The sequence below is a fragment of the Rhipicephalus sanguineus genome, chromosome 5 (genome assembly GCF_013339695.2).
Source record: "Rhipicephalus sanguineus isolate Rsan-2018 chromosome 5, BIME_Rsan_1.4, whole genome shotgun sequence".
NCBI lineage: Eukaryota > Metazoa > Arthropoda > Arachnida > Ixodida > Ixodidae > Rhipicephalus > Rhipicephalus sanguineus.
In genome coordinates, this window is record NC_051180.1 from 183,354,850 (window position 1) to 183,381,178 (window position 26,329).

The 26,329-nt window shown below is 49.3% G+C and overlaps 1 protein-coding gene across 1 annotated transcript in view; it reads right to left on the reverse strand.

The window, feature by feature from the left end:
- Window positions 1-23,428: 23,428 nt before the first annotated feature.
- The window catches only part of LOC119394496 (tryptase-2), a 43,083-nt gene continuing 40,182 nt past the window's right edge, over window positions 23,429-26,329 (reverse strand). The window contains exons 5-6 of the mRNA XM_037661803.2: window positions 24,434-24,585; window positions 23,429-24,087 (exon numbers count right to left, since the gene is read on the reverse strand). Of these exons, the coding sequence (XP_037517731.2) occupies window positions 23,923-24,087; window positions 24,434-24,585 (317 nt within the window). The 3' untranslated portion in view covers window positions 23,429-23,922. The remainder of the gene's footprint in view (window positions 24,088-24,433; window positions 24,586-26,329) is intronic.

A 26,329-nucleotide genomic window follows, 5' to 3' on the forward strand; every position in this document is an offset into this window, starting at 1 on the left:
GGCTTCAACCCTCCCACCACCCTGAAATTATTACATTTAGTATGTCTATAATATATAGGCGCACCCGTACGAACACACGCAAGAACATAGATAAATGGAGGTGAGACCTCCAAAGAAGAAGTTTCTGGCTACGCCCCTGGGTGGGTTCATGGTTAAACATTCAGTTTCTTTCTTTCGCATTGCTCAATGGTCGTTTTCCCTCCTCCGTTCCGGGAATTGGACCCACGTGCTTAGCAGAGCTACACATATGTTTCTACAAGCAAAAATGACGGTTATGCGTGAAGCACTGAAATGCTACAATGAAAGGCAACAATGAAATGTGGCGACAAGAAATGACAAGTGACCTCGATGAAAGATCAGATCTGCATATGAGAAACGGCTGATTGCCGGGAAGCCCACGGTATTAGCCCCGAGAACGAACACTGGCGGCGATATGACGTCACGGCAACGACTCGCTGCTCCGCGGCCGAGGATAGCCTTTTCCTGCGCCCGCCACGTACCCGCTCTTTCGCCATACGGTGGTGATTACTGTTCATTCTTGCGATGCAAATAGCCCAGGGTAGAAGGTGGATCTTTACACTTTACACTACAACCTGACGTAGACTCCATGGTTAGAACATGTGTTCCGAAGAATTACAAATGATATTAGGACGTTTTCAATTCACTAACTACATTGCGGTTTATCGTACAAGTAACGTCTGCCTTTGCAGATTATCTAGGTCATTTTACAAAATTAAGCTTTCTGGTTGCAGGAGACTTTAGATGAATCTGTCTATCATAAACAATCGCTTATTATATCCGGAACATTAAGCAAAATAATACTGCCACACACACAACGGTTTCAGAAATTCTGAGATGTCGGTACACTTCGATTATGAAAAGATTTATTTTCAACAGCCTGTCAGGGTTATGTGGTTGTATACCCTCATTTGCAAGAACTGCAGGTCTGATGAACCGCCGCGTCACAAACGGTAATGTTCAATTCACGTGGGCGCACTGCTGATCGCAATCACTTGCAAAACAAATGCCAGTAAGTCGAACACGCAACGACGTAGCCCAGGTTTACGATTAAATGTCGTTCGCCTCGGTGAGTCAATGACTGGTCTCGCACGCCAGTCCACATACAGGTTGATGGTGCTCAGGGGTAATCAAATACAAGGAAAATTAATTTACGAGCTCGCTACCTAAACTAGTACTTACAAGTGTAATAGCGCCGTTGCTACGATGCTGCATGAATAGACAATCTGACAGCAAGAAGTTTCCGCAATTAACCTCAACTTGTTTTTTAGTGAAATGAAACCCCGAAATTATTGCGAGGGAAACGTGAAACTCAACAACATGATGAGTGAGCGAGTACACGAGAAAAACAAACAACTGCGGCGGTGTACTCGGGCAAGCGCTTTCGAGGTATTTTGCGAACCTAATACTGCATGCGTTTTTGCAATCATGCGCGGGGCTGGCACACCGGCAAAAACGCTGTCCGCAGATCGCGGATGCGTCCGATGCAAGTAGCACTTGTGGAGGCGAAGCCATGATATTTAGATGCGAAGCATCTTATAGCGGAGTTCAAACCGGTGGTGGTGGTGGTGGTGTGCGGCGTGACCACCCTTACTGCGCATGCGCACACCCTCTCCACACACCTCTCCACTCCCCCACCACCCCTCCTCTCCACTTCCCTTCTCCCCTCACCCTCTACCCTACCCCTCCCCTCTCCCCCTCTCCACATTCTCTCTCCCCTCCCCCTCTCCACTTCCCCTCACCCACTCCACTCTTCCTCGAAACGCGGGCTAGACATGCCGAAATTCTCTCCTGCGCGACGCCACGATGAGCGCCGGCGCATGCGCGTCCCCTCCCCCTCTCTCTCCTTTCCTACGCTGCCCCCCTCTCGCGCGCCTGTCGACCGCGTTCCCTGCTCACCCTGTGAGAATTAACGGCCAGGCTAAAGGGCAGACGCGCGTAGCGTTGCTCTTCGCGTTCCACGTCGCGAGGTCGGTAGCATGCCCAACGAACGCCAACGGAACGCGATCGCGCAAGTGCTCCGGCTTCGCATCGGCTCATGGGAAATGGTGTAATTTTTTAAAAATAAATCGCCCGTGAAAAACGCAGCCTAACAATATGAGTAAGGTGTCTTGCGTACCAAGACCACGACATGACCACGACAGATTAATTTTGACCGCCTCGAATTCTTTACCGTGCTGCTGCATCTAAGCAGAGGGATGTTGCTTTTCACAACCATCGGAATGCGGCTGCTGTGGTCGGGAATAAGACTCATCCCCGATGTTCGCAGTGCGACACAACAGCAAACCTGATCACCCCTTTCGAAGGGTGCACGATGGAGCACGGCCACCGTTGGCGATTGTGAAGAAAAAATGTACAACTTTTTGTCGTTTTACTAGAAACATTATCGATGCTGTTTTCGTCATTCATCTGAAGCTTGAGACAGGCAAGTAGCGAGCGCAAACAGCGGAACAACGTACGAAGCGAGAGCATGTTATGTCTGCGCGCCACGACGGTCGTCGAAGAGTCCGTGCCGTGACGTCATCCAGGCCTCCCGCCAGGTGGCACCACCCCAACTTTTCGGGGCTGATAGAGAGTGTCAGTTGTTGGAAAACGGCGTATGTAAAAACTAAGGGCAGCAACCGATAGAGGTACATGTTTACGTGGGAAGCAGCACACTTAGACAAGACACGACCAGGAACGATGAAAGACAGGACGACCGTCATGTATTTCTTCGTTCCTTGTCGTGCCTTGTCTAAGTGCGCTGCTTCTCACGTAAATACGAACTATCACCAACTCGCCCAACTTTCAACTTTGATGGAGGTACGGTTGCTGTACAACGAAACATCGAAGATCCTCCTTCGTCGACGACAACGCCGCGACGAAATCTAAAGCACACGCCGCAAGCCGAACGGAGCCCTGACGTCGAAACTTCACGCCCCGAAAAAGACCTGACGATGCAACGAGGAAGCAGCGGAGCAAACCCACGAAGCCGTGATCCGACGCCACGACCTAACCGCAACGCAAGACGACGAACTAGCGACCTCGACGTTCTTATCGACGGCCACAGCGTCACAGCTCTCGTCGACACCGGAGCCGACTATTCTGTCATCAGTGGAACGTTCGCCAGGAAGTTGAAGAAAGTCAAGACCACCTGGAAAGGCCCAAAAATCCGGACAGCTGGAGGTCACCTAGCAACACCGGCAGGAATATGCACAGCGAAAGTCTCCATTAACAACCGGATTTATCCCGCATGCTTCGTAGTCCTACAGCATTGCTACAGAGATGTCATCCTTGGTATGGACTTCTTAGGCCTTCATGGTGTTGATAACACTATCCACAGAAAAAGCACTACCGCTGTACACGCGGCCAGGGAAGCACGCCTGGAATGTGGTGGAAGACCAGGTCACCATTCCCCCTCGCTCCGGCGTCATCGTTTCCGTTGGCACTCTGAAATTAGCAGAGATGGAAGGCGTCGTTGAAGGCGACCAGCACCAGTTAATTAACCGCGAGGTTTGCGTCGCAAGAGGAATAGCCGAGTTGAGGGGAGGGAAAGCAACAGTGATGCTCACAAATTTCAGCAATGAGTATAAGCACGTGAACAAAGGCACGATGGTCGCCTACGTCGAAGAAATTGCGGAAGCCACCAATGCTTTCGCCCTCGTCGATTCTTCCGAGCCTACTCCCATGAACCAAGCTCCACAATCAGCTTTCGACGTCAATCCGAGCTTTCCGAAGCATACGCAAAGACAGCTCAAAACCCACCTCTTGCAATACAAGGACTGCTTTTCGTCGTCGTCAAGAATTCGGCACACCACAGTCGCAAAACATGGGATCATTACAGAGGAAAGTGTCAGGCCACTCCGTCAGAGCCCGTTCAGAGTTTCGACGCGAGAACGCGAGGCCGTAAAGAAACACGCCGACGAAATGCTACGCGACCACATCATCCAGCCGTCCAAGAGTCCATGGGCGTCACCCGTGGTGTTAGTAAAGAAGAAGGTTGGAACCCTACGTTTCTGCGTCGATTACTGTCGCCTGCACAAAATCACAAAGAAGGACGTGTATCATCTCCCACGTATAGACGACGCCCTGGATCGACTCCTCAGCGCGAAGTACTTTTCGTCGATGGACCTCAAGACCGGCTACTGGCAGATCGAAGTCGACGAGAGAGACCGAGAGAAGACTGCCTTTAGAACACCAGACGGCCTCTTAGAATTCAAGGTCATGCCCTTCGGTCTTTGCTCAGCGCCTGCGACTTTTCAACGTGTTATATATACAGTACTGGCAGGCTTGAAGTGGCAAACTTGCCTCGTGTACTTGGACGACGTCATTGTGTTTGCCTCAACATTCGACGAGCACCTCCAGCGCCTTGAGGCGGTACTTCAAGCAATCAAGATCTCTGGACTCACCCTGAAGCCAGAAAAGTGCTGCTTCGCGAACGAGAAGCTCTTGTTCCTGGGCCACGTGATTAGCAAGTCTGGAGTTTACCCCGACCCACAGAAAAGAGTTGCCATCGCTGCCTTACCGCCGCCCACCGACAAGAAGGCCGTACGCCATTTCTGGGCTTGTGTGCCTATTACAGGCGTTTCGTCAAAGGATTTTCACGGATCGCCGAGCCGCTAACGAACCTCACGAAAACCGACGTGGAATTCAAGTGGGGAACGGCTCAAGTCGAAGCATTTCAAGAACTGAAACGACGCCTGCAGACGCCGCCGATACTTGCGCACTTCGACGAATACGCCGACACGGAAGTCCACACCGACGCAAGCAGCGTAGGGCTCGATGCCGTCCTAGTGCAGACGACCGACGGACTAGAAGGAGTCATCAGTTAACTAGCCGGTCGCTATCCAAGCCGGAAGCCAAGTATTCCACAACAGAAAAGGAGTGCCTTGCCATCATCTGGGCTACATCAATTTTTCGCCCCTATCTTTACGGCAGGCCTTTCAAAGTTGTGAGCGACCACCACGCCTTGTGTTGGCTAGCTAACTTGAAGGACCCTTCAGGTACGCCTCGCACGGTGGAGTCTGCGACTTCAGGCATTCGACGTTACCGTCGTTTACAAGTCCGGACGAAAGCACTCAGATGCCGACTGCGTGTCCCATGCCCCCGTTGACCCACCGCCCCACGACGACCAGGATGCTGACTACTTCTTCGGAACCTTAAGTGCTGATTACTTCGCCGAACAACAGCGAGCGGACCCGGAACTCAAAGGCCTTGTGGAATACCTCGAGGGCAAGGCCACCATTGTTACAAAGCTATTCAAGCGATGACTGACGTAATTTTTCTTGCGGAGTGGTGTTCTCTTAAAGAAAAGCTTCTCACCACTCCGGGCCAATTACCTCCTCGTAGTACCTTCAGCATTAAGTCCAGATGTTCTGGAAGCGTTACACGGCTGGACACTTTGGTGTTTCCCGCACGCTCGCGAGAACACAAGAAAAAGTACTGCTGGGCTTGCCTCACTGCCGACATCACCCACTACGTAAAACTTGCTGAGACTGTCAGCGGCGGAAGACACCACCGACAAGGCCAGCCGAACTTCAGCCGATCGAGTCACCTCGCCTGCCGTTCCAGCAAATCGTGATGGACTTACTGGGGCTGTTCCCGACGTCGAATTTTTGGAGATAGGTTTGCGAGACGCTTACCCTACTAGTCGACCGGCAAGGGACGTGATGTTCTCCACTGCCGCAGCGCGAACAAAGACGCTACGGCCGGATTCGTCGACTCTCCAGCACGGCGCAGAAAAGGCACTCGAGGCAGAATGTCAACAAACAACACGGGTTTATTAACCCAAGATGCAGCACAGTACGACAGTCACGGGCTTGCAGGCCGTAATGGGGAACTCCGCAAGACCGATCGAGTACGCTTGCCAGCGGCGCTACGACTATCACAAAAAGGGCAGCAGTCGAGCACACGAACGAGAAGCCGCCTGCTAGAGCAGTGCGTCAACCTCTCGTGCCAACCTGAGAGCATCTCACGCGGGCAAGCCCGCGCCAGACAGAAGCGAGCTCAAGGGGGAAGGGCCGGGGTTGTCACTGGCGGCCAATGAGGACAGGCGTTGCGCAGTGACGTAAGCTAGCTTGGTGGCGTAAGCATGTGAGCATGTCCAGGCATGCCCGGACGCGTGCCCGCGCACCGGGAAGCCGACACATGGCTCGCACCAGACAATGAGGCCTGGCGCTGCCACCGTGGTTGCCATACTGCCGATTAACGGCGGTTCCCGGCGCTGGAGCCGCGCGGGTCCAGCACACGCGCTAGCTGGGGAACGAGGCGCCAATGGGGAGGGCGCGCTCGATTCCCACAAATTCCGGAAACAAATGGATCGTCGTAGCTTCCGACACCTCACCCGCTAGGCCGATACAAGGGCCTTGCCCAAAGGAAGTGCCGCCGAGGTAGCCAAGTTGAGTATGTGCAGCGCAATGAAACGAATACAGGTGAAGACACACAAACGACATAGACTGGCGCTGTGTCTATGTCGCCAGCTAGCCCATCAACGGAAGCCCCCCCCCCCCCCCCCCACACACTTCCGACAGCGGTTATTGTCGGCTGCAGACTGGGAAACTAACAAGTCAGGCAAAATTTTACTTGAACGCAGCAATAGCGTAATTTTGTAATAAAATCTGTCCTACGATTGCGCTGTGACGACTGTGACGCACTGTAGGCTACCTACGGTGCGGGCTGCCTATTCCACGCTTATGCGTCTTGCGCTTGAGCATTGCAGAGGAGGCTGTCGCTCAGCAGGGGCTCTATAACATTACAGCAATCTATCATGATTTTATTTTGTTCTGCTTGGTCTGAAATTTAAGTAATCGGCGACGCAAATATGGGAGGGAACCAGTAAACGTTTTTATAGCCGGATCAAACGCTCTCCTTTTTTGGGAAATTCAGTTTCTTTCTTTGAAAACGAATAGCATCGCCACCGCTCCATATTCAAGCTGCTGTGAGTTGATGAGTGTACAGAGGTGTCCAGTATTTTAGTTGTGCCTAGCCAAGACAGCTAAAATAGATTCCCACTTTAGTCTCAGATTAGCCTGCTTCACTTGGCTTATCATATGGTGACCTGCAGCGATCGTGGTGGCTTGTAACAAGGCAGTGGACTCGAACACATTGCGAAGCCCAGCTTTCAAGTTTGCCCCGTTACTTGATCTACCTCGCCAGGGAGATGATCAGCGTCCACGGTTTCCTGGACTAAGAAGGCTGCCTACCTGCAAAAGATTGTGTCTGTTCCTAATAATGTTTATTTCTCTCTCTACCTCGGTGTCAGCAACGATGAGTTCACAGAGAGTTGTACACGCGCAAGAACAGCTCAACATCGTTATACTACAACTCAAAGTATCTATTATACACATATGAATCCATCTCGCCCGCTGCTATAAGCAGCCGCTGCCAATGTGATTGGCGGGCAGCCTTCTTAAACTGCTTGCACAAAGAGACACTGTGTGTCTATTCCAAAAAAAAAAGAGTTATTGTTCAGGAGAGTAATGTGCTGCTTATTGGGCAACGCTTCATTTTAACGCCGCGAGTTTTCGCAGACTTGTGACGTCGCGTATCAAAGAGACGATTTTAAGGCACATTGAAAAATTTTGACGAATAGCGAGGAACTAATGACAAACAATACGCCGTATTGAAAATAGTTTATTATTATGTTTTTACATAGCAGTGCGTACGTGGTAAGCACACGGCGGATCACTTACGCGTCATTTGTTGCGTCGTTTTACGAGCAGGTGCTGTGAGCATGACGCAGAAAATTTCGATACGGGGTAGTTTAACGTTATAATCGCCCACATTTTTTTCAAGAAAAATTTGAGCTTACACAATTTACGTAGGCTATTTACTTGGAGGAACCGGAGGGGAGGAGTATAGGGCCACTTCATCGCTTTTCCGTCCAGCCCCACCGAAGCTGGGAAAAGTAGGAGGGCAAGGAACGCCACCTAGTATATAAATTCGTAGTCGCTTATAATCTCTAACTATGCACAACCAGCTCAATGTGGTTTGCTTAAGTATTAATCGACTAACAGTAAAGAAATTCACACTCGGCTTATTCTGAAGACTTCTGCGAAGTGCCTTGCTTTGTCAGCCAAATGTTTTGTTTAATAAGTGAGAACTTAAGGTACTAGAGTCATAGCAGGTCCTTCATACTCATCGTATCTCCAACGCCAAACTAAGACTGGGAAGTTTGCTGATGCAATGCTCAGATGATCAGGTTAAATTTGGGTGTACTTTTTAAACTTTGTGGCGAAGCATTTGGTACTATTTAACGGTTGCGCTCTCCAGCGGCTCCTACGCTCTAGACTACGAGGTTATCCCGGACGGCATTACGAACTCTCAACGGCGCCGTGCGCGACCTGAAGTCGTCCATGTCATGCGCCTTAAGCCGTTTTGTGTGTGTTAGCGAACCTGAGGACTGTACATTTTGCTTTATTATTGTAATTTTGAATGTACTTATCGCTTGTTGTACTTTCTTGCCCCGCCACGGTGATCTAGTGGTTATGGCGCTCGACTGCTGACCCGAAGGTCGCGGGATCGAATCCCGGCCGCGGCGGCTGCATTTTCCATAAAGGCGAAAATGTTTGAGGCCCGTGTACTTAGATTTAGGTGCACGTTAAAGAACCCCAGGTGGTCTAAATTTCCGGAGCCCTCCACTACGGCGTCCCTCATAATCATAGCATGGTTTTGGGACGTTAAACACCAGATATTATTATGTTGTACTTTCTTGCTTTATTATTGTACTTACCTTGTGTATGCACTTGTTTTCCCCTTCCATGTTCTGTTACAAGCATCGGGACGATGCCTTTTCAGAGGGGGGCAATGCCACACACGCTCATTTCTTTCTATGTTTTCTGTTCACGGCCCATTGCATGTGTAGATGCTGCCTTGCGCAAAGCGCGCCAGAATGTCTGGGAAGATTCGATATTGTAGTAGATCATTTTGTTAAGATTGCGCACATGATGCGAATAGTCAAGATTATTCCAGAGCTTGCGCGACCACCAGTGATAAGGCTGGAAAGTTCGATGCGTGATGTATACACCAATTCCACAAGGAGGCAGCCATTTTTAAAGCACTCCACCGCTGCAGCGCCGTCTATCGTCTGCGACATTTCGCCGCCCTTCCGGTGTGTGGGGTTCCGCGGCGGTGCATGCAGCGTATGCGCTCGGTTCACAAGGTATTGCTGTTCTTCACGGTACACGGGCAAAACGGAGCAACGCTTTTCGAGTGTAAAGGCGCTGATAAATAATCACTAAGCTTTCAGCTTCAAAATGGCTGAAACAGCAAGCAGCGGCGGCCCACGAGACGTTCCCGCAGCAGCGCCGACGATGAGAATAATGCCAATGCAGTTCTTAAGCAGCATGTGTAAATTGGTAATTGCTTATGTTTTGTTATAGCTGGCCGGGTGAGGTTCTTGGAATAATCACTATAAAAGAGCGTTAACATTTAGGACAACTGTCAAAGTATAATAGGAGAAACGTAAATGGAGACGAGCGAATACGTAGGCCATTGTCCGGCTGCGCGCTAGGTGCACGCATTAGTGTTTAAGGTGGCTCCCGGGTTTCCGTGCCGTGATTATTCAAGTTCAACGCAACTCTAATCCCTAACAGACCATTTTGGTTCCACTTGGCACGTTGCAATACAATGTTCCTTGCAATGTTCACGGAACGACAGGAGCACAAACACCGATGCCTGTGTTTATTCGTGTCGCCGTCGTAGCTTGTGGCCTCCGATCCTTGCACAGGATAAGGAACAGAAGTACGACGTGTGAGCTCAAAATTCGGCGTAGAAACAACACCAATGATAAAATAAAAATAAGCCTGTTGCACATCTGGAAGCGTGGCATGGCGTAAGTTCGCTTCGGCGCGAGCCGCCGCCACTAGCGATACGCCGAAAGGGCGCTCGTTTTTGGTAACATTATTGTCAAATTGTTTTCTGGCGAGTATTTCAGAAGCATTACGACGAGCGCACGTGTCCAGGTAACGACCTGGCTTTAACGAATGTGGGCCGATTATTCACGACACCCAGGCTGCTGCGCGAAAAAAAAAAAAAGTGCGGTTGTCATAACGCTACCCCAGTTATCGTCACGAAATTGCCAAGTCGAGAAAGAACGTGCTCTCGACAAAACGTTAGAAACGCGTACCTACGCCAAGGAACACATGTCATGCGAGCCTTTCTTTCATGTAGATTGAAAACTGCTCATTCAGTAATCTCGAAATTGCACGCACTAAGATGGAACATTTTCTAGCCGCAGGCATTGTAAATAATGTGCTGTAGCATAGAAATCAGAGAGGTTCATGAGAACAACTCTTGGCCAAACATTTTGTGTATTAATCGTCAGCCTTGACATTGGTTCTCTTTGGTGCAGATGATAAAGTGCACCAGCACCCAAGCACAATCACAAGCTGGTGTGGTGACTTAGAGAAATGGCCATAAGTGCAGACACCACATGGTATAATAATATACTACAGTGGAACCCTTTTATAACGAACTCGAAAGTGCCGCGAAAACTGGTCGTTATATCAGTAGTTCGTTGTAAATGGACTCGCCCTCAAAAACGTGCACTTAGCGACCGAGCCGCTTTTTTTTCTGCGCATTTTTATTGAAAAGTGCTAACAACTCCTCCGGTGAGAAGTTAGGCCTTTTCGTGTTGTGAAGCGAACGCCCGCTCCGTGCACGAGTGAATTAAACCGCCCTTGCAGTGAACCGACGCCGTTTCGCTGAACCTTGGTACCGCTACCTGGAGCCGATCATCCCTGGCTAGTTGCGTGCAGCGCGTCGCCTACTCGGCTCACGCCATCACTGCCGGGCCGCTTGCATTTGTACGCGCATTTGTGCTCTCTTTGTGCCCGCTTCACTTCGGACCGTCTACGGGTGCGGCGAGCGGCCTGTTCGTTCAACGTGGCGAAGACAAGCATTTTGCAAAGCAACGCGCACTCTACGTCTCCGCGATGCTCTGACGGTCCTGCACGACAGGCGCGACGCGCTTGGGTTGCCGCCTAATAAAACACGCTGTATACGCTCGCTGTAAGTGTATCAACGTTTCTCGGTGTCCGTGCCGCTCAACACCAGCGAGCTAGTTTCGTTTATACGAAGCGACGCGCACTATATCTCGCACGGCGCGGCGGCGGCAAACTTTCGAACTGAATGAATGAATGAATGAAAAACTTTATTGGTGCAAAGCAATGGCATCGCGCGCTTGTACTGCTTGTACCGCCGTCACTCCGAACAATTTACGCCACACGTGCAGCCGAGCCGATAGCTGCAGATGACTGTGATAAAGTTGTCGGCGATAAATCATAATGGCACGTTCATCGCCGGCCGCCTTCGCTCTCTTCTGATGCTTCTCCGTGAAGGAATCGCCGCAATGGCCGGTCTCTGCCGTTTCCGAAAAGATGGAAGACATTTTGCGGCACATTGTGACGTCGACGCTGTGAACATTTAAGCGCCGAAAAGTTATCGCGGTCATCGCTTATTGCATTTTATGGCTTCTTGCGTTCCAAGGCCTAGGTTCATCGTAGGCGGTCGTATCTGCAGAGAACGGCGCCAGTAAAGGTTGCCGTGCGAAAGCTGACTGCAAGACTTCATGCTGCTTCCTATTTCTTTCTTTCTTTTTTTATACCCCACTGCCATTCTGCCACTGAATAAAAGACTAGAAAGTGAGCGACCTCGCTCGTAGCGTCCGAAAGCAGCCCGTGCAGTGCTCGCCGATCTCGGGTATCTTCGTGCCCCGCCACGGTGGTCTAGTGGTTATGGCGCTCGACTGCTGACCCGAAGGTCGCGGGATCGAATCCCGGCCGCGGCGGCTGCATTTTCGATGGAAGCGAAAATGTCTCAGGCCCGTGTACTTAGATTTAGGTGCACGTTAAAGAACCCCAGGTGGTCGAAATTTCCGGAGCCCTCCACTACGGCGTCTCTCATAATCATATCGTGGTTTTGGGACGTTAAACCCCAGATATTATTATCGGGTATCTTCGTCACGAGTAAACTGGACCGGGGCACGCGCGAGCGCGCGCCTCTCATGCTTTAGAAGGTCTGCTTTAACGTTTTTTCGCTTCGTATGCGCCATATTTTGACCGCGATCGTGTCTGATGTGTTCGTTGTAAAAGTAGGAGGCTTTGAAAAATGTTCGTTATATGTGGACGCAATTTCAATGGGTAGCATAGGAAAATCGTAAGTGCACCGAAATATGGTCGTTATAACCGATAGATCGTTATATCTGGGATCGTTATAAGTGGGTTCGACTGTATTTGTCGGAGAAGAAGGCGTGCGACCTGAGAGAGCGAAGTCATTTAAAAACATTGTGCACTTCGCATGCCGTGGCTGCCAGTCTTTCAGGCTTCCGTAGCTGTTGCCGCAGCCAAACACAGCACAGTGGTAGCTTGTCGACCTGTTCTCGTCCGACATTTCGATTTGCGGCAGCACAATTGTTTCAGCGCGTCGAAAAATGGAAACACGCTGACCTCTCACGCAACACGCAGTGCAAAACTCGGGAATCCGCACACACCAGCGGTAGCGGTCTGCCGAGGTGGAGAGAGAGAAAGCTGTGAAAATACACTGGTTCGAGGCTACGCTCCTCCTCTCCGTGAAAACGGTCTATAACAGACCGCGCATCCCAGCGATGCTGTTTGTCGACGGCCGACGCCAGTGTACAGTGTGTATCGCTGTAGTTTGACTTTCCGTTTCCGGGCCACAAGTTCTGCCAAATAAAGAGTTTCTGCTTGGACACGCCGACTGCTGCCTTCGTCCCCGTCACGACCCCGTGACTATATATATATATATATATATATATATATATATATATATATATATATATGAACAATAAAGTGCTAACAAAGGACCCGGAAGTAAAAGTTCAAAAAAATCAAGCACGTAGGAAAAATTGCTCAGTAAAGGACTGACGTTTAGGCAACATGCGACTGTACCGCAATATAAAATGCTTCTTATATTGCCTTCTTATATTGCGGTACCGTCGCATGTTCGCATCACTCCGACGAAGGCCGGTCCCGCGGCCGAAACGTCAGTCCTTTACTGAGCAATTTTTCCTACGTGCTTGATTTTTGGAATATATATATATATATATATATATATATATATATATATATATATATATATATATATATATATATATATATATATATATATATATATATATATATATATATATATATATATATATATATAACGCAGGATTTAAAACGACACCGATCGGTACAAAAGTTCTTTGTTATAGTCCACCGTGGGGGTATGGCGGTTACGGTGCTCTGCTGCTGACCCGGAAGTCGCGGGCTCGGTCCCGGTCGCGGTGGTCGCATTTCGATGGAGGCAAAATGCTAGACGCCCGTGTAGAACGGTGTCAGTTCACGTCACATGGCTTAAATTACCGGCGCACTGCACTACGGCATGCCCCACAATCACCCCGTGGTTTTGGAACGTAAAACACCAGATGTTAGCAATAATTGTTTTCTGTATAAGTGCGCTTCACTGCAGCGCAGCGTACGTGCGAAGGCCAAGTTTACACCAATCCCAATCAATTCGGATTCACTTTTAAGCATAAAAGCGTTGTTGACAAGGCATTTTTTCAGGGGCAAATAAGCCTTCTCATGCGAAATATGAAGGGCCCAGGGCCTTTTTTTATTATTTTATGACCTGTTTGCTGTTGCCCCGAGACGCGCGCGTGTCCATGAATAGCGCGAACGCGGCAGCGAATGCTTTGATTTAATCGTGCTCCACCATCTTGGGGCGCATGAGGTAACTAGCCACTTTTTGATGGAAAGTGGTGGTGGTGGTAACAACTTTATTCAGAACTCCGGCAAATTCGTGGCCTGGGCCTAGGCCGCCCCCGAGGAGGACCGGAGACCCTGTCTCCTCGCCGCCTCACGGGCTTGCTGGATGGCCCACAATTGATCTTGCAGGTTTGAGCTGCGCAGCGCGGCCGTCCACCGCGCTGCAGCTTCATCTGGGGAGACTGCATGTTCTTCGCCTATAACCGCGCATTCCCAGAGAATGTGCCTAAAGGCTCATTCACACCGGTGACTGGCACCGGTCGCGCGACCATTTGCGACTGCAAGCCAAAAAGCGACTCAAAGCGACCGATGTTCACACCTGCGTGCGACCTATATATGTCGCCACATAGAATTCACGTCTGCTCGTATATAGCTGGCATTGCCATTGCCCCGTAAAATAAGGTGACGTCCTGTTCCTGCGCATGTGATTGGCTCAGAGCTTTGCGACTGCAGTCGCGCGACTGAAAAATCGAGCAGCGAGCGACTGAGCCAAAGCAGTCGCTTTGCGACCAAAACGGCCATTTGCGACCATTTGCGACCAGTCGCTTTGCGACTAACTTAGTCGCGCGACCTTTGCTAGTCGCCGGTGTGAACCAGCCTTAAGAGATGCGTGAGTCCAGCCGCATAATTTGCAGTTATCGTCTGAATAGACGTCTGGGTATATCCTCCTGAGGTGAACGGGGTTGGGGAAGGTCTGGGTTTGTAATTGCCTCCAATCTACCGATTGGGCCCTGTCGAGTTTGGGGCTTGGGGGTGGATAAATATACCTGGATTTTTGATAAAATTTTGTAATGTCACAGTACCTAGTCATTCTGTCTCTCTCTGTCCAGCCCTCCTCTGGATTTCCATCCCCTGGAGAGGACCTTTCTACACGACCGCGGAACGTGAGACCTCGCGCTACGCGATGGACCTCTCCATTGAGGTTGGGTACGGGGGTGTGGGGGGACGTATGAGCCGGGAACTATATAATGTGTCGTTCCTCCGTCTCTTCAGAGGTGATATAATTCGCGCTCGCTTTGAGGATAGCCGCGGCCTCTGGTGAAATTCTGCCTTGTGCATAATTTCTGACCGCCGCCTGCGAGTCACTTATTATATACCTGCAACCGGGGCAAACGATGGCTAGGGCGATCGCCACTTCTTCCGCTGCCTCAGGTTTTTTTCCGCGTACACTACACGAGCTGACCAATTGTTTATCAGTGTTGAGGACTGCCACTGCGAATGCACGTCGATCCGCGTATTCTGCTGCGTCTACAAACAGCGCTTCCTTGTCCCTACCGAATGCTTGTAGTAAAGACCTGGCTCTACTCTCTCTTCGACCCTGATTGAGTTCGGGATGCATGTTCTTAGGTAGGCTAGCCACCTGGAGCTTTTCTCTGATCGAACTTGGGAGGGATGTCTTGTCGCCGTGCTGCTTGTGATAGGCTATCTCCAGTTTGTCCAGGATGCTCCTGCCCATTCGTGTCCTGGTTAGTCTCTCGAGTTGCGAGATCTGTTGAGCCTCTATCAACTCTTCAAGCGTATTGTGGATGCCCAGTTGTAGTAGAAGTTCCATGCTTGTGCTATCAGGAAGGCCCAGTGCCATCTCGTGTGTTCTTCTAATTAGAGTGTTAAGCTTGGCCACGTAGGTTATGTGACTAATGACGAAGGAGTGTATGAGTCTGACGACACTGGCCTCCTTCATACCAAGATGTCTGTTGGTGATTCTTCTGATAAGCCTCATCGTGTTCGTGATTTTAGTCTCCAGATTCCTGATCGTTGCTCCGTTGGCGCCGTTGGATTCTATGATGAGTCCGAGCACCGTTATCTGCTTGACCCTTGGTATTTCGTTTCCTTCTTTGGTGCGTACGCAAATGTCTTCGTGCTCAGCATGCCGGATGTAGCACTTGGGGGGCCTTCCCTTAAGCGTCGGGCGGTAGAGGAGAAGTTCAGATTTTTCTGGCGAGCAGACAAGACCGGTTCCTACGAGGTACTGTTCCACTACCTCAACCGCGGTCTGTAGCCGCTGCTCGATTTCTCCGTCGCTTCCCTCGCATACCCAAATCGTAATGTCGTCTGCGTATATGGCGTGATGCACTCCCTCTATGGCGTTTAGGCGTTCGGGGAGGCCGATCATAACGAGATTAAAGAGCATCGGCGAGATGACAGAGCCTTGTGGGGTGCCGACGCTGCCCATACTCCTGTCTTCTGATGCGAGTTTGCCCAGGGTTAACGGGACACTCTTGTTAGTGAGGAATTCGTTAACGTAGTTGTACGCTCGGTTTCCTAGATTTAGTGCGGCCATCTTGCGTGGTATGGCTGCGTGAGCTGCGTTGTCGAAGGCTTTCTTGAGGTCTAATCCTAGAATGGCCCTGGTACCTCTTGTCTTGTTGTCAAGTACCTGGTGTTTGATTTGCAACATTGCATCCTGCGTGGAGAGATGAGCTCGAAACCCGAGCATTGTGTCCGGATACGCTTCGATGTCGTCCAAGTGTGCGTTGATACGACTGAGGAAGGCGTGTTCCATCAACTTTCCGACGCACGGCGTAAGGGATATAGGGCGAAGGTTGTCAAGATTTGGGGGTTTTCCGGGCTTGGGGATGAGCACCATTTTCGCTCTTTTCCATTGGTCAGGTATGGATCCTCGGGTCCAGCATTCGTTGATGTACTTGGTCAGTTCGGAGATGGTCTCTTTGTCTAAGTTACGAAGGGCCTTATTGGTTACGCCATCCGGTCCCGGGGCCGATTTGCTATTGAGCTTTTGCACAGCGGCCCAGAGTTCCGCCTCGTCAAAGGAGAGGGGTTGGGTTTTCCCGTGTATTCCACGTGTGGAATAACCGGGTTCTGAGGGGCGTATCTGTGGCAGATCTCGGAGAGGATTTCTTCTTCGGCCTTGGTGTTTGCGTGTATTATCCTGCGCATGGTTTCCCTATGTGTTGTCGTGGTCTTGGTCGGGTCTAGCAGATGTCGGAGCAGGCGCCACGTCTGACCGGTGCCAATCCGTCTATCCATCGTTTTGCAGATCTCGTCCCATTGCTGTTTACTAAGAGTTCTGCAGTGTTCTTCAATTTGTTTGTTGAGTAATGCAATGCGTTTCCTCAGCTTCCTGTTGTGTCTTTGTTTCTGCCACCTGGCCTGTAATGATCGTTTGGCCTCCCACATGTGCACCAGGCGGCTGTCTTTCTTATCGATGGGAAGTTCTGGCGCCACGGTCTTTGTAACATCTTTGACGTCAACCATAACTTTTTCGGCCCATTGTTTGATGTCCGTGATGGGTTCGTGCGTCATTCCGGCCCTATTCTGACGGAACTTATCCCAGTCTGTCCATTTGAACGTTTTGTTGGTTTCTATTTCTAAAGTATCCTATAATTTAGTTTCGAGAATTCTGTGGTCGCTACCGAGGTCTTCGAACATGTTTTTCCAACTTGATCCTCTCGTGTTCTTCACTAATGTTAGGTCGGGCGTGGTGTCTCTTGCCAGCCCGGTTCCCATTCTTGTGGGGGAGCTGGGGTCGGTGATGAGAGTAAGGCCTGTCTCCTGTATGTCTTGCCATAATGCCTTGCCTTTGGCTCTCGTGTAGGCGTAACCCCACGCTCCGTGCGGGGCGTTAAAGTCTCCCCCGATTAGTAAAACGGTGCGAGCCCGCAAGGTCGGCGGCCCTCTTAAATATGGTTAGGAAGCGCTGTCGTATGTGCGCAGCTGTATAGATTGAGAATGAACGTGCTGGATTGGTTTTTGCTTTTGGGTACAATTTCTACGAATACATGTTCAACTTGCGCTACTGTAATGTCATGACGAACGACCACTAAGCCTTTCCTGACCAAAGTAGTTACCGCGCGGTTCTCCCCGGAGGAGGGACCGATGGCTTGGTAACCTGGAAGTTTGGCTAATTCGTTTGTCTCTTGTAACATTATTACGTCTGGTTTCGATTTGCCTTTAATGTGTTGTTGCAGGATCGGTTTTTTAGCGGCGTAACTCCTGCAATTCCACTGCCAAATCGTCAGCTCGCCTCTTTTACCGCGTTTGCCTATTTTGTTCTGTTCGTGAGGTGGAGGACTGGGGAGAGGTGGACTGAGCGACCCCAGATACTGCAGTGGTACTTGTAGCGGCGTTTTGGAATTGATTAGATGCGATCCCAGTTGTGGGGGCCCCTGCAGTAGTAACTGGCTGCAGATTGGCTACCCTGAGACTTAAGGTGGCTACGTTATTTTCGAATTTGTCAAGTCTCGACATTATGGTCGAGATCGCCAACGTGAGATTACCGACGGCTTCTGCTTGGTCTTTCAGTGCACTTTGCATTTCCGTTAATTTCTGCCCTAGATCGGTAAGCTGTGATCCGGTTTGGCTGATAACTGCCGGAGCCTTTCTCTTAGGTGGCGGAGGGTTGTCGTCTTCCTCCGTGCGATTATCGGGGGTTTCTGCAGCGGGGGAATATCGGGGGCTTCTGCCTCCATGTGAACTACTTGGGCGGGGGGATATGTCTGCCTTCCGATTATTCTTAAGCTCCTGAATTTCTCTCGTGAGATTTGCGATTAATTCCCGTAACTGCGCCTTTTCCCGTCTCATTTCTGCCATTTCTCTAAAAGCTGCAGTCTCCCCAGATCCGCCGCGGCGCGATGAGCCTTTGACCACGTCTACCCAGCCCACCTTGTAGGTCGCATCTTCCGCCGCCAAGCCGCTTCCTCTGCTGCGGGACCGCGATCGGGAGCGTTGAGGTGGTGGTCCGGGCGTATGGCTCCTGGATCTAGGTCGGGCCGGAGCGGGTGTGCGGCTCCGTGATCTGGACTGTCTGGTTCTTGAACGGGCCCTAGAGCGCGAACTGGATCTGGCCTCCCGGGAAGGGCGTCCAACTGCTTCCCTCGTAGCTTCCGAGGCTAGGAGTTCTTCTTCCCGTTGTCGTTGTCTTTCCCATCGTCTTCGTTTGACTATATACGGCAACTTGAAGCGAGCCTTGCATTTCCTGTCGGCCGTTAAGTGCTCACCCCCGCAAAGCTGGCAACAGGGGTTACATTGGTGGTCGGGACCTGGGTTGGTCGTGCCACAGCCTCTGCAGACCCGGTCCTGCGGGCTGGGGCATACGTCCATGCGATGGCCGAGTCTGCCGCACTGGTGGCACAGGTCCAATTGTTTTCTGTATAACGCGCACTTGATCAGTGCGCCTCCGTAGCGGACGAAGGTAGGAACTTTCAGTCCGGAAAAGAGCACGATGACATTGGTGGCGTTGCTGAGTCGTTTCGCAGCAATTGCCGTATGATTCTTAGGGGTAACAACTTGGGCGGTGATATCCCGGGGGGGAGTCCTCGAGAGGTATCCCCCTGATGACTCCCTTGGAAGTTAGGTCTGGTGCCGATTCATACGCATTGGTCTCATAGGCCTGGCCGTTGACCACGAGACGCTCGACTCTTTGGTATCTATCTGCGTTGGATTCACTGGGGGTACTCACTACGATAATGTTCTGTTGTACGTTCAGGCACACAGTGTCGTCTTCCCTGTGCTCAGCGGGTATACCAGCAGCCTGGTAGACGCACGAGGCCACTCTGGCCGTGAACGCGGCAGCGAATGCTTTGATTTAATCGTGCTCCACCATCTTGGGGCGCATGAGGTAACTAGCCACTTTTTGATGGAAAGGATTTAAAAAAATTATAATTTCGAGTCAGCACTAATCTAGCGCACTGATTCCTGGGTCTCTGTTTCTGTGAACGCTGCACAACCAGCAACACGAATCCGCGCGAACCAGCTCAGTCTGTATTTTTTTTATCAGCGAGTTCAATGCTAATGGCTGCGACTACAGAGTCATGATTATTGCGCACATTCATGTATCGAAATGAACTGTTCTTACACAACTCTATCGCACCCCCAGTATGGCAAAGTGTCATTCTTTCTACCGGACTTGCATTTCGGCACTTGTAATTCAAAAGAAATCCATGTAGTCGATCTAGGGCTGACGGTTGACGCTCAATCTTGTGGCTGAAAAGAAAAGAATCAAAGAGTAATGCAGTTCGTGTTTCTTTATTTACAATACTGGTATTGGCAGACTTCGTTCGAAATGCATACAGTAAGCCCCGGACAGATGTGTACAGAGATCATCATTTCCAGTACGCGCTATAAATAACGGTCGCTACACGCATATATGAGCAGAAAGGATCACGAAAGATGCATGACTGTGGTCAGAACACCATGTGTATTGAATATAACTGCAACAAACCTTTCAATTTTCTTTTTTTTTTAGTTTTGCCGGAGATGTAGCGCGGTATATAAATTTGTAGACGTAGACTGGGTGTACACTTCCGCTGGCTTAAGCACGACTCGAATAACGTAGTGTGAGGTAAACCATACACTTCAATTATGACAACAAATTCCCATATAGGCGTTCGCACATGGCCAGCAACATAGAAGCAAACACAAAATCAGACCTACACAGATACGCGTGATACACGTCGGATGCTTCATTTTTCTTTTCCCAAACAATCATCTTACTCGCAAAAAAAAAAAAAAACGTCTAATTTTTTTTTACGAGTGCTCACGCCTGTTCTATGCACTTGTAACGAGCATTCTTGAGAACTTCCAGAGCCGGGCTGCTTCTCGCCTGAAAACATTTGCTGCACGAACGAATTGTGTAAGAAGCGAAACTTACGTAACCACGTATAATAGCAGCTTAATAATCGTAGTGGAGCATGCGGTAGTCGAAAAATGGTTATCCTTTTGTTTTAGGCATATCTTTCACGATACTTGAAGAATATGTGCAAACGATGCGTTCAACTCGCGTTTAATGTGCAGATTAATGTGTCGAACTTTCTGTCAGAGCGACTATCACGAGCGCGCAAAACACACGCGGCAGTACGCGATACCGAAACTACCACTGAGACGCGACCGCGTGAGCGAAGCAGGGTGCCGGGCGAAGCGCAGTTCGGCGAAAACGGAACCTTTGAACCACGCGCGCCGTTCTCCATGGTAACGCCAGAGTTAAAGCTGAAACTTGGGCTACGCGTAGCTTGGCACATGCAGCTTGCTTTGAAGGCTGAATGGTGACGTTTCTATCAGTTTAGATGCTGTTTTTGCACTTTATATATCACGTGTCCAGAGTAAAATTTTCAGTTGAAGTCTAGCGGTCGTCCCGTGTGCATCTTTCTCTGTCCTTGTTTTGTTCCGCTACATTATGCATTTAACGCCAAAGAGGTTCTTTTTTCCATGAATAAAATTGAAACGAAGCAGCATTTTATTACGCCTCTTGATGCACGGAATGTTCTTTTTTTTTTATGGCAGCCAGTTTGATTACGAGTGATTAATTGTAGTCGGACTCTCTCACGTCATCGGGATCATTTCTAAAATACCCCGCTCGTGGCGCTCATCGTGTGATACATTTAGCTTAATTTCTCGGTAAGTAGGGCACTGCTGTTGATAATATTGCCGTTTTAGACGTTGTCATACATTGAGCTTTCACTCTGACATAAATTGTTATTTGCCTTCAGTGCCCCTTTAAGATGCTAAGATGCTGAGAAAACGCAGTGACGTCATCTTCGGCATGATTCTTTATCTGAAAAGCAGCACGGTTAAAGCGTGGCCTCCGGAAATGGCGTGCAGGTGAAGTTAGTCACAGAGGCCACCTTTCAAAATACGAGACGCTTGATCACGTTGCGCTCGGCTGTTTGTCGTTATGGCAGATATTTCATTCCCGCTGCAGAACTTTCAGTGGCTCTGTGCTTACTTGAGCCTCGGGTACATAAATATATAGCGCTCTGGCAGTTCAGATCAGTGAGCGGCGGGAACCCTCCGTTGCAGCGCGGCTCCGCCAAAGGTGCCGAAGATGACGTAGTTCGCTTCCACGCCCACATTTTCGGCGCGCTCACGTGGACGGAGAAAGACAAACTGTCAATATTTTGCGCAGAATAAATAGAGATGTGCGATACTTAGCACTTGTCCCGTGTCCTTCCTGTCCGTCTTTGTGAGTCTGAGACTGCAGAAACGTATGCAAATAAAGAACTCCGCATGAAAATCTACTTGGCGTTCGGTATGAATTTGTCATTTTAGCGCCAATTGAAGTAGTTATCTCCATGACAAAAGCAACAGGATACCAAGACGCTGAGTTACGCCGCATTTTGCGCATTGTGCAAACTTCGAAGCGTGCTCACCACTTGCCACAAGCCAACGGTTGCAGCAAAAACTCGATTTTTTTGAAGCAGCTGTTGCGTTTTCACTGCTGCTTATAAAAGTAAACCATAGATGGTTAGCTCTCCCACCTGGGTGACGCGCAATGACTTCTGGATATCCGCAATAATTTACTTGTGGTAGGAGAAGAAAGGCAGGACCCGTAGAGTGAAGGTTTCGACCTGTGCCTGGAAGCTAATGGCCCAATCGGCGACGCTTTCTGCTCATAAATGCACTCTTTTCCACATCTTCATGTATCAATGGCAAGATAAATACGTTTACCAGAAGAGCGATTTCACGCATATTTCCCCTGTTGTACGCTCCTGTCTCATTGCATCACCTGCTCACCCATGCGCGGCTCGTACACACTTCGGATATATGACTGTTCAACTACAGCAATTTTTCTGACTTCTCAATCAAGAATGCGCCTTAGTTTACTGTGTCTCGATGAGGCGCGCAAAAAATGCAGAAGAATCGACATTTGGGCAAGTCGGAATTGATTATACGTGTTGAAATGGGCAGTGCGAAATAACTAGGGCACAAGAAAAAATAACACATACCACAGCGCCGGCTAGGCAATCGATGTGTAAGCATGTCTTCAGAAGCACTTCATGACAGTGAAAATTCTTTCTTGAGCCGTGTGGTAGCATAGCAAAAGATTGTACGTGTGGTCACGTTTTTAAAACATTCTGTAACCTTTTTAAGTCTTTGTCAGTGCACAATTCTGCTGTCAATGATGTGAGAACATGTGGGTGTTGGTCATAGTTTGCATAGAAAAAATTGTACATGTGATCGCCTTTTCAAACTTTTGTAACCTCTTCTAATCGTTGTAAGTGAACAATCATGCTGCGAATGATGTGAGAACACGTCGGTGCGAGTCATAGTTTTTTTTTTTTAGTCTGCGTGATTTCTAATAAAGTCAGTTGTTAGATGGCTCTGTGGTGCGTGTTACTTGTTCCTGTGTCCTATTTTTTTCGCACTGCCTGTTTCAACAAATAAAAAGAACTGTTTAGGACAGAGCGACTACTGCGCTTACATGCGCAGTGAACATTGCATTATCAACGCAAAGCAGACTCGCAGTGCTAACAAGGCACATATTTTGATATGGCGCAGAGTGCGCCAGGAGCAGTATCGATTTGAGGGCTAGCGATGGCAGGTGGCGCTTTAATTGACTATAAAAGCCAGCGTGGACGGGTAATCTATTCCACAAGCTAGATAACCGGCAGCCTATATGCGCAATAGCATATCAGATAAAGGGAAACGTAACCAAATTAAGGAGGCATGCGATCATGCGACGTGATGAGGTTGCAAATTTTTCTTGCGTAGCGGGAGTTTGTACAACCTTGAATATGGCAGCTGCAGCTTACTGATAGAGGTACTGATGCCGCGGTATGTACAATGGCGGAGCAACTGAAACAGCGGGTTTTCCATAAATATCTCGTCCCAGTCCAGAAGAGTGAGCTGCTCTATTGTTGATAGCTACACGAGCACTCGAAAACCATTTGGCCTTGCTGCAAAAAGTAGCTTTCGCTGGTTACTTCAAGAATTCAAGCTGAAACAGTCTGCCAATAAAGAGTACTATCAGTCATAAATACTTGCATGAAAACTAACGTCCTATAGATAAGTGGTTTCTAAGACTTATCGCAACTAATTTTTGTGCATATTAAAGAAGGTGGTGGTGGCTTATGATTCGGAGGCTCTTGCATGCCACGCTTTCAGTCGCTGACTATCAGCGATTCGCTCACTCACATCCGTCCTCAGGATGGCAGGGCTCACATCGACTATTCTCAGGGCACAGCACTCACATATTGCGGAAACTAGGTGTGTAAGTCTACTGTCATCCCTGTTGATCACACAAGAGGAAAAGAGCATTGGGTTCACTCATTCCCAGATTTCCCTTCACTCCCCATCACAGGGCTTGGTCTTCTATGACGGTCAGCAAATTCACTGTGAGCCACACGACGACGCATAGGTGTCATCGGTGCCGCGTGCTGGCGGCGCGCGGGGTGGCGTCCATCGCACTTTCGATGACTGTTTAGTGGGGGCGCTGCATGACTTCCTTGATCCAATCCACGTAGTGTGCCACCTTCGTGTACACGTCCGGGAAGCCTTTCTTGGCGCAGCCAGAGCCGAACGATGTGATCCCCGTTAAGTGCCAGCGACCAAACAGCTTGCACTGCAGGGGACCTCCAGAATCTCCCTGGAATTTGATTTTCAGCGGTAAACAATAAGAAAAACAGTTATTTTGGCCATGTAGTGAACTAAAACAGCATTGCAACATGTTTGCGTTCTTTTGATTATTCGCGGTTCGCTTGCAAGCAGTGGTGTTGTGGGTCCAATTGCTCGAGATGGCTTCAAGCACTTTTTTTCCTTCTGACTAAACTGCTTTAATTTTTTGTTTGAGATAGCTATGTAAACAATCATCATGTAAACGAACATTATGTGCAAAGAGAACAAGGCAGACGTTCCACTTACGTCCTTGTCGCAGCGTAGATGCATGTATACATAAGAGACAAAATAAATCACGAATAGGAAATGTGCCTCACGTGACAAGTTCCTCGACCGCCGATCAGGGTTCCGGCGCACAAGTGCCACTTCTTAATGGGGATCTTGAACTTGCGCCTGTAGGCAGCGTCGCAGACACCGTTGTCGTAGATCTTCACAAACACCTCCTGAAGAATGTTGGACGGCCGCGCATCTGCGACGTCAAGGTCAAAGGACACCTGACCACTCTACCAGCATAATGAAAAATTAAGTGATTTTGTTACAATTAAGCTTTGTGAATCTAGAACGAGGCTCTCGCTTTGTTTTTACATATCCAATTTCTCCCATAATGAATACTCAGAGCTATAGTTAGGCATAGCGACTTTTACACCTTCCTGGCTATTAAGTGAAGGTTGGTAAGAATTAAACATTTCGTAACTAAACATTCGTTTGCGTCATCTTGTCCGCTAAGCTTTGCAGTCACTTGGAATGGGCTGTTTGACCGATCAGTCTAACACGAGAAAAGGTTTGTATGCGATCCGCTTCGTTCAGTCTACTTTTCTGCGAATGTCTACTCTACTTGGCATTGGGTGTTTTGTTTCTTTATTAGCGTACAAGGAAGTGACACCCAGGCAGTTAACAACTTCGTTTAAAGACAAAAATTCAGTTCATTCTGATAGATTCTCAGTTTGATTCGCCCTATTACGATTACACCATTTGTGTTGCACTAAAGGTCAGATAAAGAAGTATGTATGGTAGGGAGGTGCGATCTCTCCATTGCTGTTCACTGCGTGCTCACATGAGGTTTTCAAAGCCCTAGATTGGGAGCAGTTAAATATACGAGGTAAAGGGGCCCTGTACCCAAATTTTACCCATGTATACCTTTACGTTGCAACGCGTTCCTTGTATCGTCCTGAGATTAATGCAAAAATAATTTTGGAGATAGACGCACGCAAACAGAAGTAACTTCCAAATTCAAAATTATAGCAGACGACGGAAACTGGCATACCCTTTCGCATTTCAATCACCCAGCCTGATGGTGGCTGCTTCCACACAAAACGCGGCTTATATTTTGCTGTACCGGAACACTGCAGCACATGGTGGCCTTCCTGCCGCAAGCGCACCCTGCACTTTCTGACGGCTTCGGTGCCGCACTCTATGTTGACAAATGGGAGGTCAAAACACGCCAGAAACGATGAGCTCCTGCGACTGGACGAACATTGAACGCGAGTTTCCACGAGGAAGCGACGCGCCATGCGTTGTTACGCTTTAAGAGAAGCCGCTAAAAGTTAAATTTTATGGACGCCACCAAGACCGGTGCCACATGAAGAGGGCAGCGACAAGGGCCATGCAGGAACGCGGATTGAATGCGGTGGAATGAAGAACGCGCGCGCACATTGTTGACTAGAGTTACTGCACATATGGCTCCTTTACGGTAGCATATACAGTGACTCTACTGCGAGCAAGACTTAATTCATTCAACAAGCCACATCAGTGACGTCAAAGTACTTGCGCCGTCAAGGCCTGCAACTCTCAACTACGAAATGTGCTGCATTGGCGTTTACAAAGAAATCAATGACGCGGTACCCGATCTTCGATGACGGAGCAGTGATTCCTGCTGTCACGCACTAACGATACCTAGGTGTCGTCATTGACCGTAGCCTATCTTGGACGAAGCATGCTTCTGCGCAACGGACCAAACTTGTTAGTTTTGTAGACGTTCTTCGAGTTGTAGCAGGACTAAGATGGGGCCCCTCTGAGAAAAGTCTCCTGCAGTTGTAGCGGGCATTGTTTGTTGGCAATCTACGGTACAGTGCACCTGTGCTTTCGAGTATGCGTGCAACATGCATCCGTACTTTGGAGGGCCTTCAAGAGCGAGCGCTGCGAACGTGCCTAGGGCCACCAAAGTGTACAACGGCCTCTGGAACCATAGAGGAGTCACGTACATGCCATAGAGG